Raw genomic sequence first — 21,458 nt, forward strand, 5'->3', positions numbered from 1 at the left:
GTTGAGGGCTGTAAGGAGGGAAGGCCTGAACCGGAACTGGCTCTCTGCTAGACTGTGGGAAGAAGTGGCAGAGAGGAGGTTTTAACCCCTGGGGAGAGAGAGAGGGCGGAGAGAGCAGAGTGGAAAGCTCACTTACCTTAAAACACATAAAATCTTCTGAAGTGAAAAGGACAGCTGGGAGAACGTTCCAAAGGAAGGGAACAGTATAAGCAAAGACAAAAGCTTGAAGGAGCTGTTCAGGCTCCAAGCTTGTCTACAAGTTTGGGTGGCGATGCGTGCATGGGACGGCAGGGGTGGGGTAGGTAGTTGGCTAGGGCCAAGTCATAGACTGTAACGGCAGAGAGGAAGCTGGCTGTGGTCCCGTGGGCAGTGAAGGGGCGAGGCAGGCCTGAGCGCTTCCTCTGCTTCAGGTCAGGCTGGCCTCTGGGTGTCTGCATTCTGAGGAGAGGACGGGAGGCGCTGGAGAGCCTGTCTCCCCCACTAGACTGTAAGCGCCAAGAGGACAAAGCTGTCTGTTCACGGAGGTACCTCTGGCACAGAGCCATGCTTAGGGTCATAGAAAGCCAAGATAGATAGTTGTTGAGGCACGAGTCTTCGGGCAGCCCCCCGAGATCCAGGCCTAGGCCATCTCACGTCGCTGACAGGGCCCCCAAGTCTGACCACTATGGTCAGCCTGAGAATGTGTTTCACCAAGGAGAGGCCAAGGTGCCCTATGGCAGGGAGGGGTGGTGGTAACCCTGTGGCGGGCTGGTCCCCCTTCTGAGCGCATTGTCTTCTTCTTTGGGACCCCTAGAACTGCCTGATAAAGAGGGATGAGAATGGTTACTCTGCAGTGGTAGCTGACTTTGGCCTGGCTGAGAAGATTCCTGACGTCAGGTGGGTAGCCCTCATAGGTACTGGGGTCACAGAAGGGACTGAAGTAAAGGGAAAACTCCAGCTTCCTGCCCAGAGGCCAGAACTTGGTCACTGCTCAATCTCAGCTCCCTAAATGTGGTCAGTGTTAGTGCCTGTCCTTCAGGGAGAATTCCCAGGGGTAAGCTCATTTTCCATATAATCTCCCCTCTACCCCCACCCCACAGCATGGGGAATGAGAAACTGGCCGTGGTGGGCTCACCCTTTTGGATGGCACCTGAGGTTCTCCGAGATGAGCCCTACAATGAAAAGGTGAGTCTGGGGACCCGGGGGCCTGGTTCTTTTAGAATCTACTCTTAGCCTAGCATGTCCAGGATCACCCTATATGTTCTGGGTGAGGATCTATGACCTGCTAAGAGCAGAGCTGGTACTTGGCATCTTCCCAGTAAGTGAACTGAATGAAACACAGAAGTAGGGCTCAGGCCTGGGCTGGTGGACTTGAGGGGCCTCTCACCCCAATGAGAAGGAAACTGAGGTCTCACTATCCACCAGGCCGACGTGTTCTCTTATGGTATCATCCTCTGTGAGATCATCGCCCGCATCCAGGCTGATCCAGACTATCTTCCCCGCACAGAGGTGAGCTGCAGGCAGAGGGGGCAGTGCCACTGGATGGGGCTGGTTTTGAAGCTATGGAACTGGGGTGGAGTTGCTGGAACTGTCTGTGTGGTTACTTCTTAGCCTCTCCCAAGCAGGCCAGTATGGGTTGGGGGGATTACGGACCAGTCTGCCATGTTCCCTCCCTCCATTGCGCATCCACAGAACTTCGGGCTAGACTATGACGCTTTCCAGCATATGGTGGGAGACTGTCCCCCGGACTTTCTGCAGCTCACCTTCAACTGCTGTAATGTGAGTGTCTCCCTCCCCTCCTCCCAGCTTTGGTCAGGGGCTGACAGAACCCTTTTCATCTGGCTAGGACTGCAGGGACAGGCTGCTAATTAATTAGCTTCAAGAGGAGCCTCATTTTCACTGATGAATGGCGGTGCCCACACCCCTCCTCCAGCCTGACAGACTGTCCGGAGCCCTGGACCAAGAAAAGGAAAACTGCTCTGTATTACACAGTCCTCAGCCTGCAGGGTAGACTCCCCGCCTCTTGGATACTGATAGAGCTCTGGTCAGATTTCAGTTGGACTTTGGGTCCAGCTGGTCTTAAGGCCCATGGGAAGAGCTTTTGTTAGCCTTCATTTTATACAGCTCTGGGGCTGGACCTACCTGTTACGACCAAGAGGTAGCTGGGCTTTGTCCAGGAAGCTCCCAGAAACGTGAGCAATGGAACACAAGCAGAGAACAAACCAGTGTAAGGGTACCCATTTGGATGGTTCTGTGCCCATCAAGGGTGTAAGACACATACAGAAAGGGTGCTGATGGGGAAGGGTATGAGACAATAGCATCTTCCCTGACCTCAGCTCTGGGAATCACCCTCATGAGCTGGGACCTTCAGAAAAGATCTCTTAGCTGCGTATCTGAGTCTTAAAAGATGCCAGAAACAGACTCAAATGCCATCCTTGGGATGGAAGATAAAAGGGCAGGGCTAATGGCTGGTGTGGATAACCACAGATGGACCCCAAACTGCGCCCAACCTTCGCGGAGATTGGGAAGACCCTGGAGGAAATTCTGAGCCATCTACAGGAAGAAGAGCTGCAGACAGACAGGAAGCTGCAGCCCACAGCTAAGGGTAAGAAATCAGACCAGAGTGTTCCACCTGCCCCAAGGGAGGGAATGAGGATGTAGAACCTTCCTCTCTAGGGCTCACTGCAGGATCCCGTGTCCAGAAGAAGATGGGAAAAGTAGTGGACTTGGCATATTATGACTTGGCATATCGCCTCCCTTTAAGTTTGTTTTTTTCATTAGTACAACACTTTGTGGCACAAGGTGCTGCTTCTGTTTGTTAGGACGACTACCGTAATCCTGATTTGACTGCTTGTTTCTCAGGACTCTTGGAGAAAGGACCTGGGGTGAAGCGACTGAGCACACTGGATGACAAAATACCTCCCAAGTCTCCACGCCCAAGACGTACTATCTGGTTATCCCGAAGCCAGTCTGACATCTTCTCCCGTAAGCCCTTGCGTACAGTGAATGTCTTGGACCCATACTACCGGCCACAACAAGGTGGTGCTGCCCATACCCCCAAAGTCAACCCTTTCAGTGCTCGCCAGGACCTCAAGGGTGGCAAGATCAAGTTCTTTGACCTGCCCAGCAAGTCAGTCATCTCCCTGGTATTTGACCTGGACGCACCAGGGCCGGGAACTCTGCCCGTGGCTGACTGGCAGGAGCCCCTGGCCCCACCTGCTCGTGGGTGGCGTTCTTTGCCCGGTTCACCAGAGTTCTTACATCAAGAGGCCTGTCCATTTGTGGGCCGAGAAGAATCACTATCTGATGGGCCCCCACCACGCCTCAATAGTCTCAAGTACAGAGTGAGAGAGATCCCACCATTCCGAGCATCTGCCCTACCAACTGCTCTAGCCCATGAAGCCATGGACTGCTCCAGTCCCCAGGAAGAAAATGGTTTCGGGCCCAGGCCCCGGGGTGCCAGTCCATGCCTTGCAGGTACCTCTGAGGAAATGGAGGTAGAAGAAGAAAGACCAAGAGGCTTGGCTCCAGTCCCCTTCTGTGTCTCAGGCATGGGCCTGAAAACCCAGGGAGAACACGATGGGTGAGGGGGGTTAGTCCCCAGCTCACCTGGGAGTGGACCTTCAGTTGAAGCCACAGGGCTCCCCTGGCACACAGCCTGGACTCTTCCCTGCGGCCTCAGAGCAGGCAGGCTAAGCTACACCAGGCTCAGTCTGGGGGCTCCAAGTGCCCAATGGCTGTGTGTGAGAGGGGAGGCAATGGTGGAAGGCGTTCCTAGTTAGGGCCAACAGCCGATATCAAGCTTCTGGAAGCTAGCAAGGAGCTCTGGCTCCCACTGGACTCCCAGTGCACCTCCCAGACAGGACCAGAGGACTCTTAGTTCTAGCTTGAGCTGGCAGGCAGCTAATACCCCAGGTTCTTCTCCCACCCCAGGTCTGTCTTTTGCCCTTTCCTGGGTCATATAAGCTTCTGGATGGGAAGCTATCCTTGGAGCTAATCAGGAAGCCATAAAGGGCATGGCTATTTCTCAGACCTGAAGACCGGGGAGCTTCTTGCCAGTATGTTTAAGACACTTGAATAATTGCTGTTTGCACTTACTGCACGGCCAGACCACAGCACTACATTTCTATGCAAGGGTGAGGCAGCGTGGTGGTCATGGCTCCTAGCTAACCTATTCAGAGATCTTTTCCAGTCAATTAATCTATTTTCATATTTATGAAGGAGTCTTAATGTTCTGCCCCATAAGACTTTCAGCCTTGTGGTTGGGAGTGGGGCTGGTTTTGTAGGCCTCAGGGTCTGCTCTATGTACTTGTCAACATGTGATACACCCAGTTGGTTAAACGGTTTATCCGTGGACTGATTTTCTTCCCCTCTTGCTGTGGCTGGAGCTACGGGAACAGTCTGTCCTTACAGAGCCGCAATAAGAAATAACCAAAGATGAAGCTGGTCAAATATTTTCATAACTTGTTTCTGTTGATTTTTTGGTAATACTTTTTCCTAAGACACTTTCAGATTTAAAAATAAATAAAGTCTGTGTTACAGGTGCTGGCCAGCCTCCTTGTGTATACCCTGGTTCCTCAGCCTCTAGGGGAATGGGAAGGTCCACAAGTGGTGCAGCAGTGTCTCTGCCAGGACTGCCCCCCTCTGTGGAAGGTGGGAGTAGGACATTCACAGCCTAGAGGGACCCAGACACCTCTGTTCCACTCAGTTCTCCTCCCAGGCCTTGAGTCCTAGGCAGAAGCTAGGTCAGCTGCTGCCCCAAGCCAGCTTCATCTTCTGGTTGTGGGCTTTGGAGGAACGGGAAAACTGGCTCTTGGCCACCGTGAGGGGGACAGCTTTGCCACTCAGGTACACCTTATTGTGGCATTCAGGTAGCCAGGGTCCAGAGCTACAGGGCTGGGGTCCCTGGCTCACTCCCACATAGGCCATCACGTAACCTGTCATAAAGGCATCAAAACCTGCCCGATGCAATCCGTCCCCAGGCACTGGGTGAGGATTGGCTTGACTCTCTGGTGCTTCTGAGGTAGCCGTATCAGCTGTTTCCAGCCCTGCAGCTCTAATGCCCATCTCCAAGTCATTTTTGTGCCCTTGCTCCAAGCCAGGCTGGCTCCTACTCTCATCCTCAGCCACCTCCTGCTCAATTTCTTCAGCCTTGAGGCCATCCCCACAGACCTGCTTCACGGGAGGACCATCCTCATTCTCCTCAGAGGTCTGTTTCCCGGGCAGGCCCAACAAAGCCCTCCGCCTTTTTTCCCTACGTCGCCGCCGTCGCCGCTTGTCCTCCACCACAGCCTCATCAGTATCAATGATGAGGTCAATATCATGGGACCGAGGACACTGTGGTCCCAGGGGACACCAACCATAGGCCTAGAGGCAGGAAAGAGGCTGAGAGAGGGGTTCCAGGCATCAGAACATCCCCTCCCCCAAGAAATGGGTGGGTGCTCTCACCGAAAAGTTGTCACAGACACTGGTGGAATGAGGACGGTGGGTTGCAGGGGGCATGCAGCAGCGGTAGTCAATGTGAGCCCTCATGCTAGGAGGATAGCTACAGAACTCCAGGCTGAGGTGTGGGCTGCCGGCTGCCCGCTGCTTCCCGTTTTCCCGCTCACTGAAATAGCGGAAGAAGGTATTGGTCCACTAGCATATAAACTCCATAAGGGTTTTGGTCAGTTTTGCTCACTGCTGAATCCTCAGCACCTAAAACAGTGCCTGGCACGCAGTAGGCACTCAGTAAATACCTTAGGTCCATAAAGCAGGCTTGTCCCAGCCCCCGCCCCCACCCCCTCAACCAGTTCCTCACCATTTCCGGAAAGCATACTCTAGATAGGAGGCCACGAAGCGCGCATGAAACTCAGCAGCGTATTTGGTGTCATAAATGCCGGCTGGGAACATTTCACACAGGTCAGCAGTGAAGGTTCCCAAGCTCTCGGGCAGGTGTGCGTAAAAGTTCTGGTACAGGAACACCAAGTCTATGAGGCCGTTGTGCAGCACCAGGGGCCGGCGGGCCCGGATCAGCTCCAGGAACAGCGTCCTGACTGACTGGCTCTGGCTCTCATTGCCCTGGGTGGAAGGAAAGGGGTCAGCGGAAGGGCAGTCCTGGGGGAGCCTCTTCTCGGGGCCCTTCTCCCTGGCTCCCCTACCTGGAAAGCTCTCCCTCCCTGCTCTACCCAGGGCCGGTCTCCCATGGGTCACGCTGGTTTCCCCAGCCCCCTAGGGACTTCCCATACTTCGCAGGCGCCCGGCCTAGGGCAAGAGGGGGTGAAGTCACAGAAGGGGCAGGCTCAAGGCTGGAGACCTACCTTGTCATTGCCCTTGTGGTAAGGGATCCCCTGAGCGTACTGGCGGTTGAAGTTGAAGCCATGCTGTACTAAGAACTGCACAGACTTTGGCTCTATCACATACTCCTCCATGCACAGCAGGGTCAAATTGAACACCTGAGCCAGGTAGGAGTGTTCGCCCTGAGAGAAAAAGGATCCGCTACCTCAGGATTTGGGATAAAAACACCCCTAGCCTGACGCTCCCCAGGACCTCAACCCTCCTCCCCTCAGCCACAGCAGGGACAGGAACGAGAGCAGCCTGTACCTTGTCTGGCTGCTGCTTGAAGCAGGCGAGGCCCAGGGAGAGAACAGAACGGGTTCTGGCAGCATGACACACGGACTTGTAACGTTCCTCGATGCACCTTGGGGTTGGGTTTAGGGGTGGCTGTGGCTGGAAGTCAGCCCTCAAACCCCCCAGGCCTGGGACCGCTACTCCAGGGACGAGGTCTGCCCCTCCTGCCAAGGCTGGCACTAAGGTCAGGCGTATACTTACTGGTTCAGCAAACTCTTCCTGTCCCCAAGCCCACTCAGTTCCTATGAGCACGTGAAGGGAGAGTCTGCGTTAGGTTCCTGGCGCCAGCCCTTTCCCAACTACCCGCTGTCCCCATCCCCACCCCTCACCGTGTCCACAGCCACAAAGCTAGCGGTCTTTAGGGCCAGCAGGAGCGATGGCCACATCTCCTTGAAGTTGTCACTCTGCACATCCACCACGGGGACCTGGACTACTGGCTCCTCCCCAGACTTGGTGCTCTTGCCCACACCACCTGAGGGCAAGGAGAGCGACGGGTGTGGAGGCTCAGGAGGGGCCCGGGGGAACAGACACCAAGCAGGCCATGGCCGGGACTGGGACGCTCGGGGGGAGTTTCGCTGAGGCCAGAGATGGCAACTCTGCCCTCCGAGCCTTTGTGTCCCACAGACCTCGGAATGAGCCGTGCACTGAATCTGGGGAGACAGAGGGCGCCTGCATCTTCCCGAGGCTTATGTGAAGCTTTGGGAAGAGGACTTCTCCCCTCAGCCTCACAATCTTTAGAAGAGGAAGGCCGGACTAGACGATCCGTGAGGTGGTTTTCCCACATCCCGCGGGAAACCTTTCGCAGGGCTTGAGGAGTGCGACTCTAACACCCCACACAGCTCCACAGTACTGTTCCCACAGCGCCCCAGTTCCTCGCACCCAGGCTCCCAATTCGTCCCACTGGCTCCGGCCCCCGACCCCCACCCGCTCCACTTAACACAACCGCGGGCTCTATAGACTACACCTCCCGACACGCCCCTGCCGGCCCGGCTCCGCTCCCACCACACCAGGCTTTCGCCGCGGAGGCGCGGTGGCCACCGGGAATTGTAGTCTCCTCGTGGCTGGTTCAGAAGGAACGCGCCAGTCCCTCTGAACGTGGAGGTCGGTTTCTAGAGCCAAGAGCCCGAGGCCTTCCCTTCTCCGGGCGCACGGGGGCTTAAGGCGGGAAGCCACTCACCGTCAGGGACTGCTGGGGCCGAGGCCGCAGCACCGTCGCCGTCGGCGGCCATGACACGGCGCGCCGCTCGCCGAGCAGCCGGGGGTACGCGGCACTTCCGCCTCCGCTCTCCGCGCGGCTCCCGCGGTCGGGCAGGGACTGGGCGGGGTCTCGCCCTCGGACGCTCGGACTTCCGCTCGCACCTCCCGGGGCGGTGCGGAGGAGGCGGGGCGGCGCGCGCCGGGGCCTATCGGCGGGGGCCACGTCCCACGTCCCCCGGGTGCACGTCCCCCGGGGTGCGGCGGCGCGGCGCGCGGGAGACCGAGCGGGAGGTAATTCCCGGCGAGAGCTTGGGCGACCTCTCCGCTCCGGGGTCCTCCGCGTGGCCGGGGTTGGGGGCCCCAGACCCCTGGGGCGGTGAGGCCGCGCGGCCCGGCCCGGGGGCGTAGGATCCACTGGGAGGATGCGACCTCACCTCCAGGAAGTGAGAAGGGGAGGACTCGGGCTGCCAGAGGGGCAGAACCCCCGACCGGCAGGGACGCCTTGGTAATCCCGGCGGCTGATAACCGGGACTTGAATTAATGCTCCGGCAAGTGGGGACGGCGAGGAGGGGACAAATTGTAAGCCCGGAGGAGGTGATCGCTCTTGACTCCTGGTACCGTGGGAGACTTGTCCATACCGGACGCCGTTCTTTGTCAGGGGTTCCAGCTCCCATCCTCTCCACCCACCAAAGAGCCTCAACCCCTTATCCTTGGCTATTCACTGTTCGTAGCTCCATCTTCAGCCTTTCTCTCCACGGAGTCTTTTTTCATCATTTTCCCAAATTGTTCGGGTTTCTCCCATTTTATTTACTTATTTATGATAGAGAAAGAGAGAGAGAGAGAGAGAGAGGCAGAGACATAGGCAGAGGGAGAGGGAGAGGGAGAAGCAGGCTGACGTGGGATTTGATCCCGGGTCTCCAGGATCGCGCCCTGGGCCAAAGGTAAGGCGCTAAACCGCTGCGCCACCCAGGCGTCCCAAGGGTTTCTCCCATTTTAAAGAAGGAAAACCTCTTACTATCTCTTATCTGGTTAATTAACTTAACAGTGCTTGTTGTATACAACTTACCTGGCCCAGTGCTCAGCTCTGGGGACTCTACTGTCAGCTTATGGAGTTGTTTTTTTTTTTTAATTTTTATTTATTTATGATAGTCACAGAGAGAGAGAGAGAGAGAGGCAGAGACACAGGCAGAGGGAGAAGCAGGCTCCATGCACCGGGAGCCCGACGTGGGATTCGATCCGGGGTCTTCAGGATCGCGCCCTGGGCCAAAGGCAGGCGCCAAACCGCTGCGCCACCTAGGGATCCCAGCTTATGGAGTTTTGTAGCCAAGTCTGGGAAGTGGATACTGATCAAAGAAACAAAAAAAAAAAAAAAAAAAAAAAAGAAACAAAATGTGAAATTATAATTAGTATAAGAGGAAGAATGGAGAATTACACAAGAGGGTAAGATTTGGGGAGGGGGTGCAAGAATGAGTAACTGTTAGACGAAGCACAGAGTACGAGCTGTCCAAATAGAGGGAACGGGATTGGGTGACGTCAAGGTGGGTAGACCTGTGAGGGATTGACGCAACTATTTAGGCAAATACGGCTGGAGCACAGTGAGTGAGGGGATGAGGCAGGTGGGGATCTTTGGAGCCTACACAACTATATTAAGAGGACTGGGTTCTCAGAGCAATGGATGTGATAGCCAAGGTCCTCCAGTGGCTCACAATGCACTTAGTGATCCTGTGCGCCCTACTTTCTTTACTTCTGACCTCATCTACTACTCCTCCTTCTTTGGTCCATTTGAACCACACTGGCTTCCTTATTATTCTGCAAACACACCAGGCACTTTCCTTAGGGCTATTGCACTAGCTCTTCTTTAGGATGCCTTTGGCTAACTCCTTCAGTTGCCTTAAATCATTGATCAGGTATCACTTTAATAAGGCCCACCTTGACCATGTGGTTTTATTTTTTATTTATTTTATTAAAAAAAATATATTTTTTATGAGAGACAGCCTTATGTGGGACTCGATCCCGGGTCTCCAGGATCATGCCCTGAGCCAAAGACAGACGCTCAACCACTGAGCCACCCAGGCGTCCCAACCATGTGCTTTTAAATTGCAACATTCTGGGGCGTCTGGATGGCTCAGTTGGTTAAGCATCTGCCTTTGGCTCAGGTCCTGATCCTTGGGTCCTGAGATTGAGTCCTCCGGTGGGCTCCGTGCTCAGCAGGGAGTCTGCTTCTCCTCTCCCCACCTCCGCCCCACCCCCCCACTCATGCTCTCTTGCTCTCTCTCTCTCTCTAATAAATAAATAAAAAAATCTTTTAAAAAAATAAATTTGCAACATTCCACCATTACCGCTCCTTTTCCCCTTAACCCATCCTACATTTCCTCTTTATGCTAGTACGTATCACTCAATATCCTGTATAATTTGCTTACTATTGTTTGCCGCCTCCCCCCCCCCCCAAGACTATAAGCTCTACAAGAACAGGAACCTCTGGTGTATTATTTACTGAAGTATTCCAAGTGTTTAAAACTGCTCGGCACATAGGCACTACATAAAAATTTACTCAGTGGGGCAGCCCGGTGGCTCAGCGGTTTAGAGCCGCCTTTGGCCCAGGGCGTGATCCTGGAGACCTGGGATCTAGTCCCACGTCGGGCTACCTGCATGGAGCCTGCTTCTTACTCTGCCTGTGTCTCTGCCTCTCTGTGTCTCTCATGAATAAATAAATAAAATCTTAAAAAAAAAATTTACTCAGTGAATTAGTGGGAAGCTATTGAAGGTTTTAAGTAAGAAAGTAACATGATCATGTCTTAAAAGGCTGCTTTACTCTGGAGAATGGATTGTAGAATGAATTATGGTGTTAGTTTGGTGAAGGAAGTTTGGCTGTGAAGAAGAGACTGGGTTTTGTAAAAAGGATTGAGGAGCAAGACCTTGAGCAGTCAAGTTAGGAGAGACCATTCTTTCATATAATGAGGAGAAGGAGAATGCAGGTAAGTGCAGTGTAAATTTGTACATTCATTTTTTTTTCTCTGAAGGAGGAGGCAAGCTCTTGATGAAAATGGGGTGCTGAAGTCAAGTTTGAAGGAAAGTTTGAACCAGGGGCTCGGTAGGGACTGTAGTGTGGCACAGCACAGGAGTGCAGTCTCTGGAGGCAGACCTTTGGGTTTGGGTGGACAAGTTGCTTAATCTCTACAAGCCTGAATTTCCTCATAATTAAAATAGAGGTAATATTAGCATATACTTAACGGAGTTGTCTGGAGGTTGAGTGAGAATTTGGTAAAACTCTTAGCATCATAGGGTCTGGCATGTAGTAAGCCCTCACTGGCTGTTAGCTCTGTTCGAGAAAAGGGCACCAAAAGAACAGTGAGGGAACAGTGAAGATCAATCAGATACATTTCTCATTACCAGTGGGCAGCCAGCTTTGGTTTACTAGATCAAGAAAAGATTAGAAAAAAAAAAAAGATTAGGAATAAAAATAGCCCATCTCCTTCCACCACCACCCCAACTTGCCATCTGCTCTCAGGCAAATCTTTTCCCATCTTTGACCCTTGGAAACCTTTCTGTAGAATGGAAGTTTGGATGCATGATGGTTCAAGGCTGTTTCATTGCAAATATGCTACATCTCTAAGCAGATAAACTTCCTACCTGCCCTATGCTTCTGGACACACCTAATAAACCCCTCTCCACACATACAGTCACAGTGAGCATCTGAGACACACAGGTGCTCCCACACAGGACCCAGCCCAGCCCTGGCCTCTTATCTTGTGTCTCCAAGATTATGCTAATATTGGTCCCTCTGAAGTCACTTGCAGAAACGCAGCCCGAATGGTCCTACCTCAGTGTGCAGCCGGCCAAGAGCAAACTCCTGAGCCTCTGGAGAGTGAGTAAAGCTAGCCACCCTATAATGAATGTTATAGAGAGGGAGGTGGCTGTACCCACTGTGGGGCCCTAAGATTCAGCCTCATTGTGACTACTTTGGGCCTTTCTTTTCTAGGCCATCATGAAGAAGCCACAAGCAGCTGTGAGAAGTCGTCTTAGGAAGCAGGCATCCAGGCAGGAGGGAAGTGAGAAGCGTGTCCTCAGCAGCAGCCAGGTCAAGCCTTCTACCGCTGCAGGTGAGGAGTTTGGTCCTAGTCAAAAATGAAGGTGCTGGTTTCATTGGCCATGAGGGGAGGGAGATTCAGGCTGGGAAGGAAGCGTGGTATGTGTCAGGGCCTGAAGGGACTAATTAAGGATCTAATTCTGACTTTGCTCTATAACTTTGGGATAATTGCTCTGAATGGCTGCTTTCCTACCAGTGAAATGGAGCAATTGTTTGTGCATTTCCTTCCTCATGTGGCTTTCATGGGATCAAATAAGTTTATGAGCCTGAATATGTTTTTAAGTGGAAAAGCCCTGCACAGGTATACATTATGCTTAGCTGAAACTGTTGGGCTTTCATAGTGACCCAGAGGCAAAGGAGGCAGCAGAACCACCCTGGGAAAGTTCAGACCAGAAATCTGGTATGGTAACACACCACTGGAGAATTCTGGTCTGACTCCCAAGTCCAAAGCTTAAGCAAGGGGTTGGGGCTGGGGGAAGCCCTCAGTGGGAGAGCAGGCCGCAGTGCCCCGGGCAGTTGGTACAGCCTGTGCAGGGGCAATGCCTGAGTCTCCTGAGGCCCCCAGCAGGCTTGGCCAAGCGGCAGGAGGCGGCATGGCAGGCCTCTGTCTCCTCATACCATCTGTTCAGAGACACAGCCGAGGTCATGGCCTTTCGGGAGAACCTACTGAACTGGTATGACCGAGAGAAGCGGGACCTGCCCTGGAGAAGGCTGGTAAGCAGGCGACAGACAGGACAGTGGGGTGGGAGGTCGGTGCCCAGCTCTCTCCATCCTAACTCTTCATCTGGGATTGCGTTGGCAGGCAGAGGGTGAGGTGGATCTGGACAGGCGGGCGTATGCTGGTGAGTGCATCTCTTGGGAGTGAGGCTGCTTTGCCCAGATGCCCACTGGTCTGGGGCCCAGGGGCTGTGTGCTGAGAGCAGGGATGCTCAGCAGCGCCCTCATGCCAACCCCTCTCCCCCAGTGTGGGTCTCAGAGGTCATGCTGCAGCAGACCCAGGTCGCAACGGTGATCGACTATTATACTCGATGGATGCAGGTGACTTTAGGGAAGGAAGGGGAGGTCATGAGCCAGACCCCAGAGAGAGCCTAGCCTTTGGGGTGGGGTAAAAAAGGCTTCCTTTACCTCCCTCAACCTTGGTCTTACTTCTTTTTGATCACCTTGGAGCTGTAGAAGTGGCCAACGCTGCAGGACCTAGCCGGTGCTTCCCTGGAGGTAAGAGCCCGGGGTAGGGGGAATGGGACAATGGGGGACTGACCACTGATCCCTCTGATCTCACCCACAGGAGGTGAACCAGCTCTGGGCTGGCCTGGGTTACTACTCTCGAGGCCGGCGGCTGCAGCAAGGAGCTCGGAAGGTAAGGGAGTCACAAGGTAAGGGGGTGAGCCCCAGGGCCTCAGTTGTCTCATAACCTGGAGCCTTCCCACCCCAACCAGGTGGTAGAGGAGCTAGGGGGCCATGTGCCACATACAGCAGAAACCCTGCAGCGGCTCCTGCCTGGCGTGGGGCGGTACACAGCAGGAGCCATTGCCTCCATTGCCTTTGGACAGGTGAGCCCATAGCCCACCCCCACATTGTGTGTGCCCACCCCCCTTCCTCCCAGACCAGGCTGACTCCTGGGTTCCTCTATGCCAGGCAACCGGTGTGGTAGATGGGAACGTAATACGGGTGCTATGCCGTGTCCGAGCCATTGGTGCTGATTCCAGCAGCACCCTTGTCTCCCAGCATCTCTGGTAGGATATGGGGGTCATGGGGAGACTGGGAAGGGTGTCTCCGAAGGGTCTTTGGTTCACAGCAGTGTTTCCTTATAGGGGTTTAGCCCAGCAGCTGGTAGACCCAGCCCGGCCCGGGGATTTTAACCAGGCAGCCATGGAGCTGGGGGCCCTAGTGTGCACCCCACAGCACCCGCACTGCAGCCAGTGCCCTGTGCGGAGCCTGTGCCGGGCATACCAGAAGGTGAGCCATCTGGGGAAGGGGCAGGCAGGGCTCCTAGAGGGCGACCCCTACCCCATGACATCTGCCTTATGCCTCTTAGGTGGAACGGGGAAAGCTCTTAGCCTCCCAGAGCCTGCCAGGCAGCCCCGACGTGGAGGAGTGTGGTAAGTGCCAGTCCCAGCCTGTACTGCGCCGTCCAGGAGCTGCTGCTGGAAGCCTCGTTCCAGTTTATCCTGGCAACCTGAATAAGATTCTGTAGAGCCGGGCCATGGCCTCTCTCTGGGCTTGGCACCTAAGCTCACCTGCCTGAGTGGCGCTTGCGGATCTCTCTTCCCAGCTTCCAGCACCGAACTGTGCCAGCTGTGCGCGCATCCCACAGAGCCCTGGGACCAGACCCTGGGAGTGACCAACTTTCCCAGGAAGGCCAGCCGCAAGCCCCCCAGGGAGGAGTGCTCTGCCATTTGTGTTCTAGAGCAGCCCAGGGCCCTTGGGGGTCCTCAAATTCTGCTGGTGCAGAGGCCCAGTTCAGGTACCTAGATCCTTGGAGTGAGGGCGGTGGCCTGAACTATAAGGGAGAAATGGAGGAGTCAGCAGCTAAATTCTGACCACCATGTCTGTGCTTTCCCTCAGGTTTGCTGGCAGGACTGTGGGAGTTCCCATCAGTGACCGCAGAGGCCTCAGGGCGATGTCAGCGTGAGGCCCTGCTGCAGGAACTGCAGAGTTGGGCTGGGCCCCTCCCAGCCTCCCACCTCCAGCACCTTGGGCAGGTGAGTGAGCAGTGGGAGGGACAGGAGTGATGGCTTGTGTGGGCACATCCATAGGCCTGTTTCAGCCCCTTGACCTTCCTCCAGGTGGTCCACACCTTCTCTCACATCAAGCTGACATATCAAGTATACGGTCTGGCTCTGGAAGGACAGACCCCGGTGACCATTGTACCACCTGGCGCACGCTGGCTGACCCGGGAGGAGTTTCACACTGCAGCTATCTCCACCGCTATGAAAAAGGCACTATTTGTGTTGTCTTTGTTGTACTTTTTGGTGTTTCTTGTCTATTCTATGTGAACCTGTTACCATGTAAACAGGGAGGAAAAAAAAAGCATGTTTTAAACAGACGTATAGGGCCATGAAGTTGAGGAGAGACCTCTTTGGGGGGAAAGGTGCCAGCCCTGCACTCTCCCTCTTTCCTTGCCTAGGTGTTCCGTGTGTACGAGGGCCAACAGCCAGGGATCTGCAAGGTGAGTCTCTTGGCCCTCACCCAGCCTTCTTTCCCCAGGCCCAAATCCTTGGGTTTTCAGTGAGTTAAATGGTACATGTTTGGGTGAACATTATCCACTCCAGACTTCACCATGGGGAGAGGAATAGTTCTTCCTTGGAGACTTTATAGCCTGGAGTCCAGGGTGGAGAGGGAATAAGAACAAATGATGGAGACAACAGGTCACAGGTGTGTGAAATGCTTATAGTAGGTTTTGTGGTTTATGAGGTGGAGAGCTTTCAGTTCTGTCTGGGAGGCAAGGATCAGAAAAGGCTGCTTAGAAGCAGCAGCTGGTAGGTAATCTCAGTCTAAGAAATGAATCATTGTCTCCAGGTTTGGGAGGGGAATTAGCAATAAGAATGTTCACACTGGGCCCAAGAGTAGTGTGAGCAAAGGTTGCATAATCCAGTTGCAGTGTGCAAGGAGCTGTAAATATTTGATGGGCAGGGCCCGCACAGACCAGGTAGGGCTATGAACACCAGGCTAGTAAAGCATTTTTAGTGGAGAGAGGAGTCAGATTTGTATGTTAGTTAATTACCTTGGGCTGCCATTTAGAGTTGATCAAAGAGATAGATACTACAGATAGATTAGAAGCTTTACAACATTCAGGCTAGAACGGGAGCTGTATTAGTGTAGAGGAGAGGGAGCTGAAGGAGAGGACTCCCTGCTGCCCTCTAAGTGCCTCCTTCCTTTGGCTTCGCACAGGGTTCCAAGAGATCCCAAGTGTCTACTCCATCCAGCCGGAAAAAGCCCAGCCCTGGCCAGCAACTCCTGGATAGTTTCTTTCGGCCTCTCATCCCTACGGATTCATCCAACCTCAACAGTATGGCCCAGTGACATCTCTAGAAGCCCCCATTTCCTGAGAATCCTGGGTTTTTGGTTTTGTTTTGTTTCTAATTTTATTTGACAGAGAGAGCATAAGCAAGAGGAGCAGCAGATGGAGAGGGAGAAGCAGGCTCTCTGCTGAGTAGGGAGCCCGATGCAGAGCTCAATCACAGGACCCTGGGATCATGACCTGAGCCGAAGGCAGATAGATGCCTAACCAAATGAGCCACCCAGCAGCCCTTGAGTCCCGTTTTTTAATAAAGCGCTTATTTTTATAGTCATTTTGGAGATTTTTCACCCTCTCCCTAGCCTTCTCATTCTTCTCTGGGGGACCTAGAAAGTGGCAGAGTCCTGCTTGGTGCTGACTTCCATTGCCGAGGGCTCCCAGCCAGCCCTGGGCCAATGGAGGTAGGAGTTCTGTCCAGAGTGATCTGTCTTCCTCCAGCCCCTAGGTGAGAGGGAGAGAGCAGTTGCAGGGGGCCCCTGCCAGTGGCTGACACCCAACACCCTTGGTCTACGTCTCTGGTCAGCTGATTTGCTCCAGTCAAATGGTATTGTCCTACAGCAGGTGGTTGGGCTCAGCCCTGACCCAGTCCCTCCCCACCTGTAGAGGCTGCTCCCTAGGAAGAAGGGAAACGAGGGATCCCTGGGTGGCGCAGCGGTTGGGCGCCTGCCTTTGGCCCAGGGCGCGATTCTGGAGACCCGGGATCGAGTCCCACGTCGGGCTCCCGGTGCATGGAGCCTGCTTCTCCCTCTGCCTGTGTCTCTGCCTCTCTCTCTCTCTGTCTCTCTGTGACTATCATAAATAAATAAAAAATTAAAAAAAAAAAAAAAAAAAAGAAGGGAAACGAGAGGATTTGTTCTGTCTTAAATTCCTACCTCAAATACTAAATTTACTTCTGTATTGTTTCATACGTAGTGCAACAATACAGCAAATCAAGGGGTTAATAATCATAAAATTGGGGGTAGGGTACAGGGAAATGGGATCAGAGAAGGTCACAAAGATGGTTCAAAAGTATTGGTAAGTTCTATTTCCTAATTCTGTAATTCCTTTATTATTCTTTATATCTTGCATATATATTAGTAATAGACTAATAAGAATATTTCATAGTTAAAAAAAAAATCCCACCTCTTTGGACTCTAGTGAGAGCTTCACATTCTGGAAGGTACGGAAGAAATGGCGGCCACACCTGGCCTGTAGGGACAAAGCCCTTCACTCCAAGCCTTTGCAGGTGTTTCTTAGTTCCAGCCGGCCCTGTGCTCCAGGACAGGAGGCTGAACCCAGCCCCCACCTTCTGGCTTCCTGGTCCCTGGCGGCTTGCTCCTCTTGCACAGACTGCCACAGGGCACGGATGTTGCCCTGGCCAAAGCCTGTGGCCCCCTGCCTCTGAATTAGCTCCAGAAAGAAAGTGTCCTCTGGAAAGAGAGACTTGGTGAAGACCTGAAGCAGAAACTTGCCATCCTCGCCATCCAACAGGATCCCCCATCGGGCCAGCAGGCTAGGCTCATGCCCTGCAGCTAGGATCTGCCGTTCCTTGCCGGGCTGTTGGTAGTACGCCTCAGGAGGCGCCAGGAGCTGGCCCCCAGCCACTGCTACCCCCTCAGTGGCTTCTACGATGTTGGGCGTGTACAGCCCCACGTGCTGCAGCCCTGGTCCCCTGTGCCGGGCCAGGAACTGCTCCACCTGGTCCTGTCCACTAGAAGCCCCCGGTAGGGTCTCCGCCAGCACGAGGGTGGGGACAGCACTGCCCGGTGGGCTCTGCAGGGCCGTGAGCTTCAGTCCCCCTCGCCCAGATCCTGCTGTCACCTCGAGGCCCACCTCGGGATCCTCACCTGGGCTCAGCGGCAGGTGGCGGAAGCCTAGACAGTGGCGGAACCAGCGCATCAGTGTGGGGGAGCTGCCAGGGGTGCAGGCCAGGGTCAGGTGGTCCACGTGGCTGACCCAGCCCGGGCCGGCTGCAGAGGGCACGGACTGGAATCCTGGCAGGAAAGGCCCTCGGAAGCCGGCACGCTCCACGAGTGTCAGGCTGAGGTTGCCGGCGGGCGAGTTGGCCACGGCGTAGGTGGCTGTGCCCTGCGCATCCTTCACGCTGACCGGGGGCACCGGCACGCTGCAGCCCCGCGCGACCAACGCCCGGGCGGCGGCGCCCGCATCCGCCACGTCGAAGCACAGGTTGGTGGCGCTGGGCACCTCATGACGCGGGTCCAGGCCGTACAGCGGCTGCCGCGGCCCTGCCCCCTCGTTCACCAAGAAGACCGCGTCGCCGCTGCGCAGGGCCAGCTGCCGCCAGCCTTCTGCTTCCCGCACCGCCAGGGGCTGGAACCCGAAGAGCCGCCGCAGGTCGCGGGCGAGGCGCTGCCCCGCGGGCACGTGGAAGGCAACGTGGCACAGGCGACGGGCGTGCGCGGCCATGGCGGCCGGGATGGTGACCCTGGCTTGTCCTTCCCCCGGGGCCGCTCACCTGTGTTCAGGACTCGCGGACTCTCCGTCCGGCTTTGTCGTCGGGAGCCTGTGGAGTCCAGTTTTGCCCACAGAGCGCGTCCCTCGCTCTTTTCCGAGAAGTCACGGACGCAGCCCTGAGGGGCCCCAGGTTCTCCCGGGGACGCCGTCCTGCCCCGCGAGCTGCGCTGGGGCCTTGCGGGCAGCTGGCGGGCGCTGCAAACCACGTGGAGCCGGGCGGGGGCGGAGCCGGGCGGGGGCGGAGCCGGGCGGGGGCGGAGCCTGGATGGACGGAGCCTGGGGGCGGTGCCAGCGCCGCGGCACAGCCCCTCCCACCCAGGTCCCGGCGTCCGGGCTGCGGCGAGGGCACGGAGCTGCCCTTTCCCGGAGCCTCTGGCTGGGCCACGCCCGAGGGCACTGGGCCGCCCTTCTCCTCCCACCCCGGGGAGCTCACAGTAGCTGCCTTCACGCGGTACCAGGCGCCGGGCTTTCTCTCACCCCCCTAACCTTAGAGCCGAGGGAGCCAACCCCAGCTGGGGGAGGACCCAGAATTCCTACCCCCTCCCACCCTCTCCCCCACCCTCTGCACGGAATTTATCAATGTTGTGTTTTAGCTTAAAAAACGCTAGAAAGGGATCCCTGAGTGGCGCAGCGGTTTGGCGCCTGCCTTTGGCCCAGGGCCCGATCCTGAAGACCCCAGATCGAATCCCACATCGGGCTCCCGGTGCATGGAGCCTGCTTCTCCCTCTGCCTGTGTCTCTGCCTCTCTCCCTCTCTCTGTGTGTGACTATCATAAATAAATAAAAATTTATTTAAAAAAAACGCTAGAAAATTTTGCCTTTGAGTCATAATGTTCCTTTAAAACTCTAAAAAGTACTGCTTTTAAGTTACAGATTTTCTTTCCTTCCCCAAATTGTTCCAGAGAAATTGACGTTATAGGAAGATAGGCCATTTGTATGGCTCCTAACAAACCTCTGTCCATTCTCTCAGCTGCACCTCTTTCTTCAACCCCATTTATATTTCAACAGTCTTTTGCCCCCTTGTACCAAGGAAGGTCTGGTAGAAAAACTGGTGGCTCAGGTCCTGGAGCAGCTGCATTGGTGTTCCTTCCCCTCCTGACCCTATAGGACTAGAACTCAAGCTCTCTTTGTGCTTCACAGTTTCCTGACTGGATATTGGGCCAGAGGAGCCCTCTGTAGGCATTTCTGGCCTCACACACAATTGCGTGAGATCACTGGATTGAGGAAAGTAGGAGTCTTCTGAGACTTCAGCTGGTGGCCCTTGAAGGATTTGAAAAGGGCATTTCAAGAAGGGTAAATGGCATGAGCAAAAAGATCCCTGACGAAGGTGAGCCAAACCCTCAAAGGAGCAAAAAGAGCATAAGGTCGTGGAGACATTTGGGATGGATGCTATGGTTCCAGGCATTGTAAAGGAGATTCCTTCGTCCTGGAGCCTGATGTAAGACCACTGAGTATTACATCATTGATAGGTTCATTGGCAAGAGGAAGAAGGATGTGATGGAAGGACAGGGCTGAGAAAAAGATGTCCAGCTGTGTGTTCCATCTTGCAGCCAGGAAGGCAGTACCCAGAAGCTGATCAGCAGTGGTAAAAGTCTACTCTGCAGACTAGTCGATTTGAGAACATGGGTTCCAAAAGCCAGGTAGACCTTGGGTTTGAAAACTACTTCCAGGGGCACCTGGGTGGTTGGTCAAGTGTTGCCTTCAGCTTGGGTCATGATCCCAGGTCCTGGGATTGAGCCCCCTGTCGGGCTACCCCACCCCTCATCCCCTCCCCAGCCAGCAAGGAGTCTGGTTCTCCCCGTCCCTCTGCCCCTGACTCATGCTCTCTCTCTCTCTCTTAAGTAAATAAATAAAATCTTTAAAAAACCTCCCAAAACAAAAGCAAACTCTACCTCCAGTATTTAGTAGCTGTATGACTTGGGGCAAGTTGCTTACTTTCTCTGAGCCTTAGTTTTCTCTTCTGTAAAAATGGGAATAATAATAGTACCTACTTCGCAGGTGTTTGTGATTAAATAAAATAGTATATTCTGCAGCCTGACAAGGGGTCCAGGATTTAGCCTGTGAACCTGGGCCTGGCTATGTGGGGTAAGGGCATACAAAGTGGGTTTCTATGTCACAAGGTGAGGGGCTGCAGTAGGACTCAGGATAACAACCACATTAGGACTACTCCTCCCTCTCTGGGGCTTGATCCCTGGGAAGGCTCTAGAAAGGCCCTGGCCTTGGTGTGGATTCTGGAGGATGGGGCCCTGGGAATAGGGTTCTGTGAGGGCTGGGGCAGCTGGGACTATCTTCTGTCCTCACTATCATGATCAGTCTCCAGGTGAGCAGCTCTAGTGCCTCCAGGCCTTTGGTCCTGCCAAAGGGGTTTCCACTCAAGGGCCCTGGGTGTGGACAGGGAACAGAAACTGGTTTTCTGATGCATCACTTCCCACCTGCTTCTGAGGGAGAGGACAGATTTCTAAAGGCCAAGTAGAGGGTGACTTAGAAAAGAAAGGGAGGGGATCCCTGGGTGGCGCAGCGGTTTGGCGCCTGCCTTTGGCCCAGGGCGCGATCCTGGAGACCCGGGATCGAGTCCCACGTCGGGCTCCCGGTGCATGGAGCCTGCTTCTCCCTCTGCCTGTGTCTCTGCCTCTCTCTCTCTCTCTGTGACTATCATGAATAAATAATTAAAATCTTTAAAAAAAAAAAAAAAAAAGAAAGGGAGATCTTAGTTAGGGCAGGTTGTCCTGCAAGGGTGCTGTGCTGGACCTTGATCCAGGATGCAGGTTGGGCTCTTTAAAGGCCAGACAGGGTGGGGGAGGGTAGAGGTGGTCATTGTCCTTAGTCTCCCACCTAGCTAGACTTCAGTTCCTGCAGCCCTGCTGGTCTCTGGGCTGTGACCAATGTAGGACCCCTGTCTCCTCATGGTTAGGACCCTATGGGACTTTCACATGACATTGTCTTTCCTGCCTGGCCGGGACTGCTTTGTTGCTGGGGCTAGAGGTGCTGAGGGTAGGCGCTGGAGGGTATGCAGGTCCCAGGTGTGAGGCGATGCCACTGCAGGAGTCCTCCTGCCACACCTGCCTTCCAAGAGCCTGTACAGCCACATCCCTCCTGCAGCTCTCAGCCTAAGCCG

General features: G+C 54.6%; 4 protein-coding genes across 22 annotated transcripts in view; 2 read left to right on the forward strand and 2 right to left on the reverse strand.

The window, feature by feature from the left end:
• Nucleotides 1-4,523, forward strand: part of TESK2 (testis associated actin remodelling kinase 2) — a 143,785-nt gene extending 139,262 nt beyond the window's left edge. For all 4 annotated transcript variants that reach the window (XM_072772408.1, XM_072772406.1, XM_072772407.1 and 1 more), the window contains 6 exons: nucleotides 794-876; nucleotides 1,080-1,164; nucleotides 1,405-1,488; nucleotides 1,672-1,758; nucleotides 2,467-2,584; nucleotides 2,842-4,523. In XM_072772408.1, the coding sequence (XP_072628509.1) occupies nucleotides 794-876; nucleotides 1,080-1,164; nucleotides 1,405-1,488; nucleotides 1,672-1,758; nucleotides 2,467-2,584; nucleotides 2,842-3,566 (1,182 nt within the window). In that variant the 3' untranslated portion in view covers nucleotides 3,567-4,523. The remainder of the gene's footprint in view (nucleotides 1-793; nucleotides 877-1,079; nucleotides 1,165-1,404; nucleotides 1,489-1,671; nucleotides 1,759-2,466; nucleotides 2,585-2,841) is intronic.
• TOE1 (target of EGR1, exonuclease) lies at nucleotides 4,432-7,915 on the reverse strand. 3 transcript variants are annotated; one of them, XM_072772410.1, is made up of 8 exons: nucleotides 7,766-7,915; nucleotides 6,918-7,060; nucleotides 6,790-6,830; nucleotides 6,562-6,658; nucleotides 6,279-6,437; nucleotides 5,780-6,039; nucleotides 5,428-5,587; nucleotides 4,432-5,346 (listed from the first exon to the last, which is right to left on the reverse strand). In XM_072772410.1, exons 1-8 carry the CDS (start codon nucleotides 7,815-7,817, stop codon nucleotides 4,726-4,728), a joined length of 1,533 nt encoding a protein of 510 aa, XP_072628511.1. In that variant the 5' UTR covers nucleotides 7,818-7,915; the 3' UTR covers nucleotides 4,432-4,725. The 3 variants fall into 3 exon arrangements, with proteins under 3 accessions (XP_072628511.1, XP_072628512.1, XP_072628514.1); XM_072772411.1 differs by lacking the exon at nucleotides 7,766-7,915 and adding an exon at nucleotides 7,215-7,477; XM_072772413.1 differs by lacking the exon at nucleotides 6,918-7,060 and having other exon boundaries at nucleotides 6,562-6,830; nucleotides 7,766-7,892.
• Nucleotides 7,916-8,020: 105 nt separating this feature from the next.
• MUTYH (mutY DNA glycosylase) lies at nucleotides 8,021-16,164 on the forward strand. 14 transcript variants are annotated; one of them, XM_072772400.1, is made up of 17 exons: nucleotides 8,021-8,399; nucleotides 11,573-11,650; nucleotides 11,765-11,885; nucleotides 12,438-12,586; nucleotides 12,675-12,714; nucleotides 12,837-12,910; nucleotides 13,046-13,087; nucleotides 13,158-13,229; nucleotides 13,309-13,422; nucleotides 13,508-13,605; nucleotides 13,684-13,828; nucleotides 13,908-13,971; nucleotides 14,145-14,336; nucleotides 14,438-14,574; nucleotides 14,629-14,811; nucleotides 15,000-15,041; nucleotides 15,764-16,164. In XM_072772400.1, the coding sequence occupies exons 3-17, from the start codon at nucleotides 11,771-11,773 to the stop codon at nucleotides 15,893-15,895; spliced, it is 1,599 nt and encodes a 532-aa protein (XP_072628501.1). In that variant the 5' UTR covers nucleotides 8,021-8,399; nucleotides 11,573-11,650; nucleotides 11,765-11,770; the 3' UTR covers nucleotides 15,896-16,164. The 14 variants fall into 14 exon arrangements, with proteins under 14 accessions (XP_072628501.1, XP_072628494.1, XP_072628495.1 ...); XM_072772393.1 differs by having other exon boundaries at nucleotides 8,021-8,379; XM_072772394.1 differs by having other exon boundaries at nucleotides 8,021-8,364.
• On the reverse strand, nucleotides 8,567-18,562 carry HPDL (4-hydroxyphenylpyruvate dioxygenase like). The gene is made up of 2 exons (XM_072772414.1): nucleotides 17,013-18,562; nucleotides 8,567-9,128 (listed from the first exon to the last, which is right to left on the reverse strand). Exon 1 carries the CDS (start codon nucleotides 18,294-18,296, stop codon nucleotides 17,097-17,099), a length of 1,200 nt encoding a protein of 399 aa, XP_072628515.1. The 5' UTR covers nucleotides 18,297-18,562; the 3' UTR covers nucleotides 8,567-9,128; nucleotides 17,013-17,096.
• Nucleotides 18,563-21,458: the final 2,896 nt, after the last annotated feature.

Source organism: Canis lupus, chromosome 13 (genome assembly GCF_048164855.1).
Source record: "Canis lupus baileyi chromosome 13, mCanLup2.hap1, whole genome shotgun sequence".
NCBI lineage: Eukaryota > Metazoa > Chordata > Mammalia > Carnivora > Canidae > Canis > Canis lupus.

Coding starts and splice junctions, on each gene's coding strand:
- TOE1 (XM_072772410.1), bottom strand. CDS start 7,817: ATGGCCGCCGACGGCGACGGTGCTGCGGCCTCGGCCCCAGCAGTCCCT. Junction 7,061..7,765: donor GGCCCCAGCAGTCCCTGACG/GTGAGTGGCTTC, acceptor CCTTGCCCTCAG/GTGGTGTGGGCAAGAGCACC. Junction 6,040..6,278: donor ACCACAAGGGCAATGACAAG/GTAGGTCTCCAG, acceptor CCTTCCACCCAG/GGCAATGAGAGCCAGAGCCA.
- MUTYH (XM_072772393.1), top strand. CDS start 8,326: ATGCTCCGGCAAGTGGGGACGGCGAGGAGGGGACAAATTGTAAGCCCG. Junction 13,829..13,907: donor TGTGCCGGGCATACCAGAAG/GTGAGCCATCTG, acceptor TATGCCTCTTAG/GTGGAACGGGGAAAGCTCTT. Junction 13,972..14,144: donor CCCCGACGTGGAGGAGTGTG/GTAAGTGCCAGT, acceptor CTCTCTTCCCAG/CTTCCAGCACCGAACTGTGC.
- HPDL (XM_072772414.1), bottom strand. CDS start 18,296: ATGGCCGCGCACGCCCGTCGCCTGTGCCACGTTGCCTTCCACGTGCCC.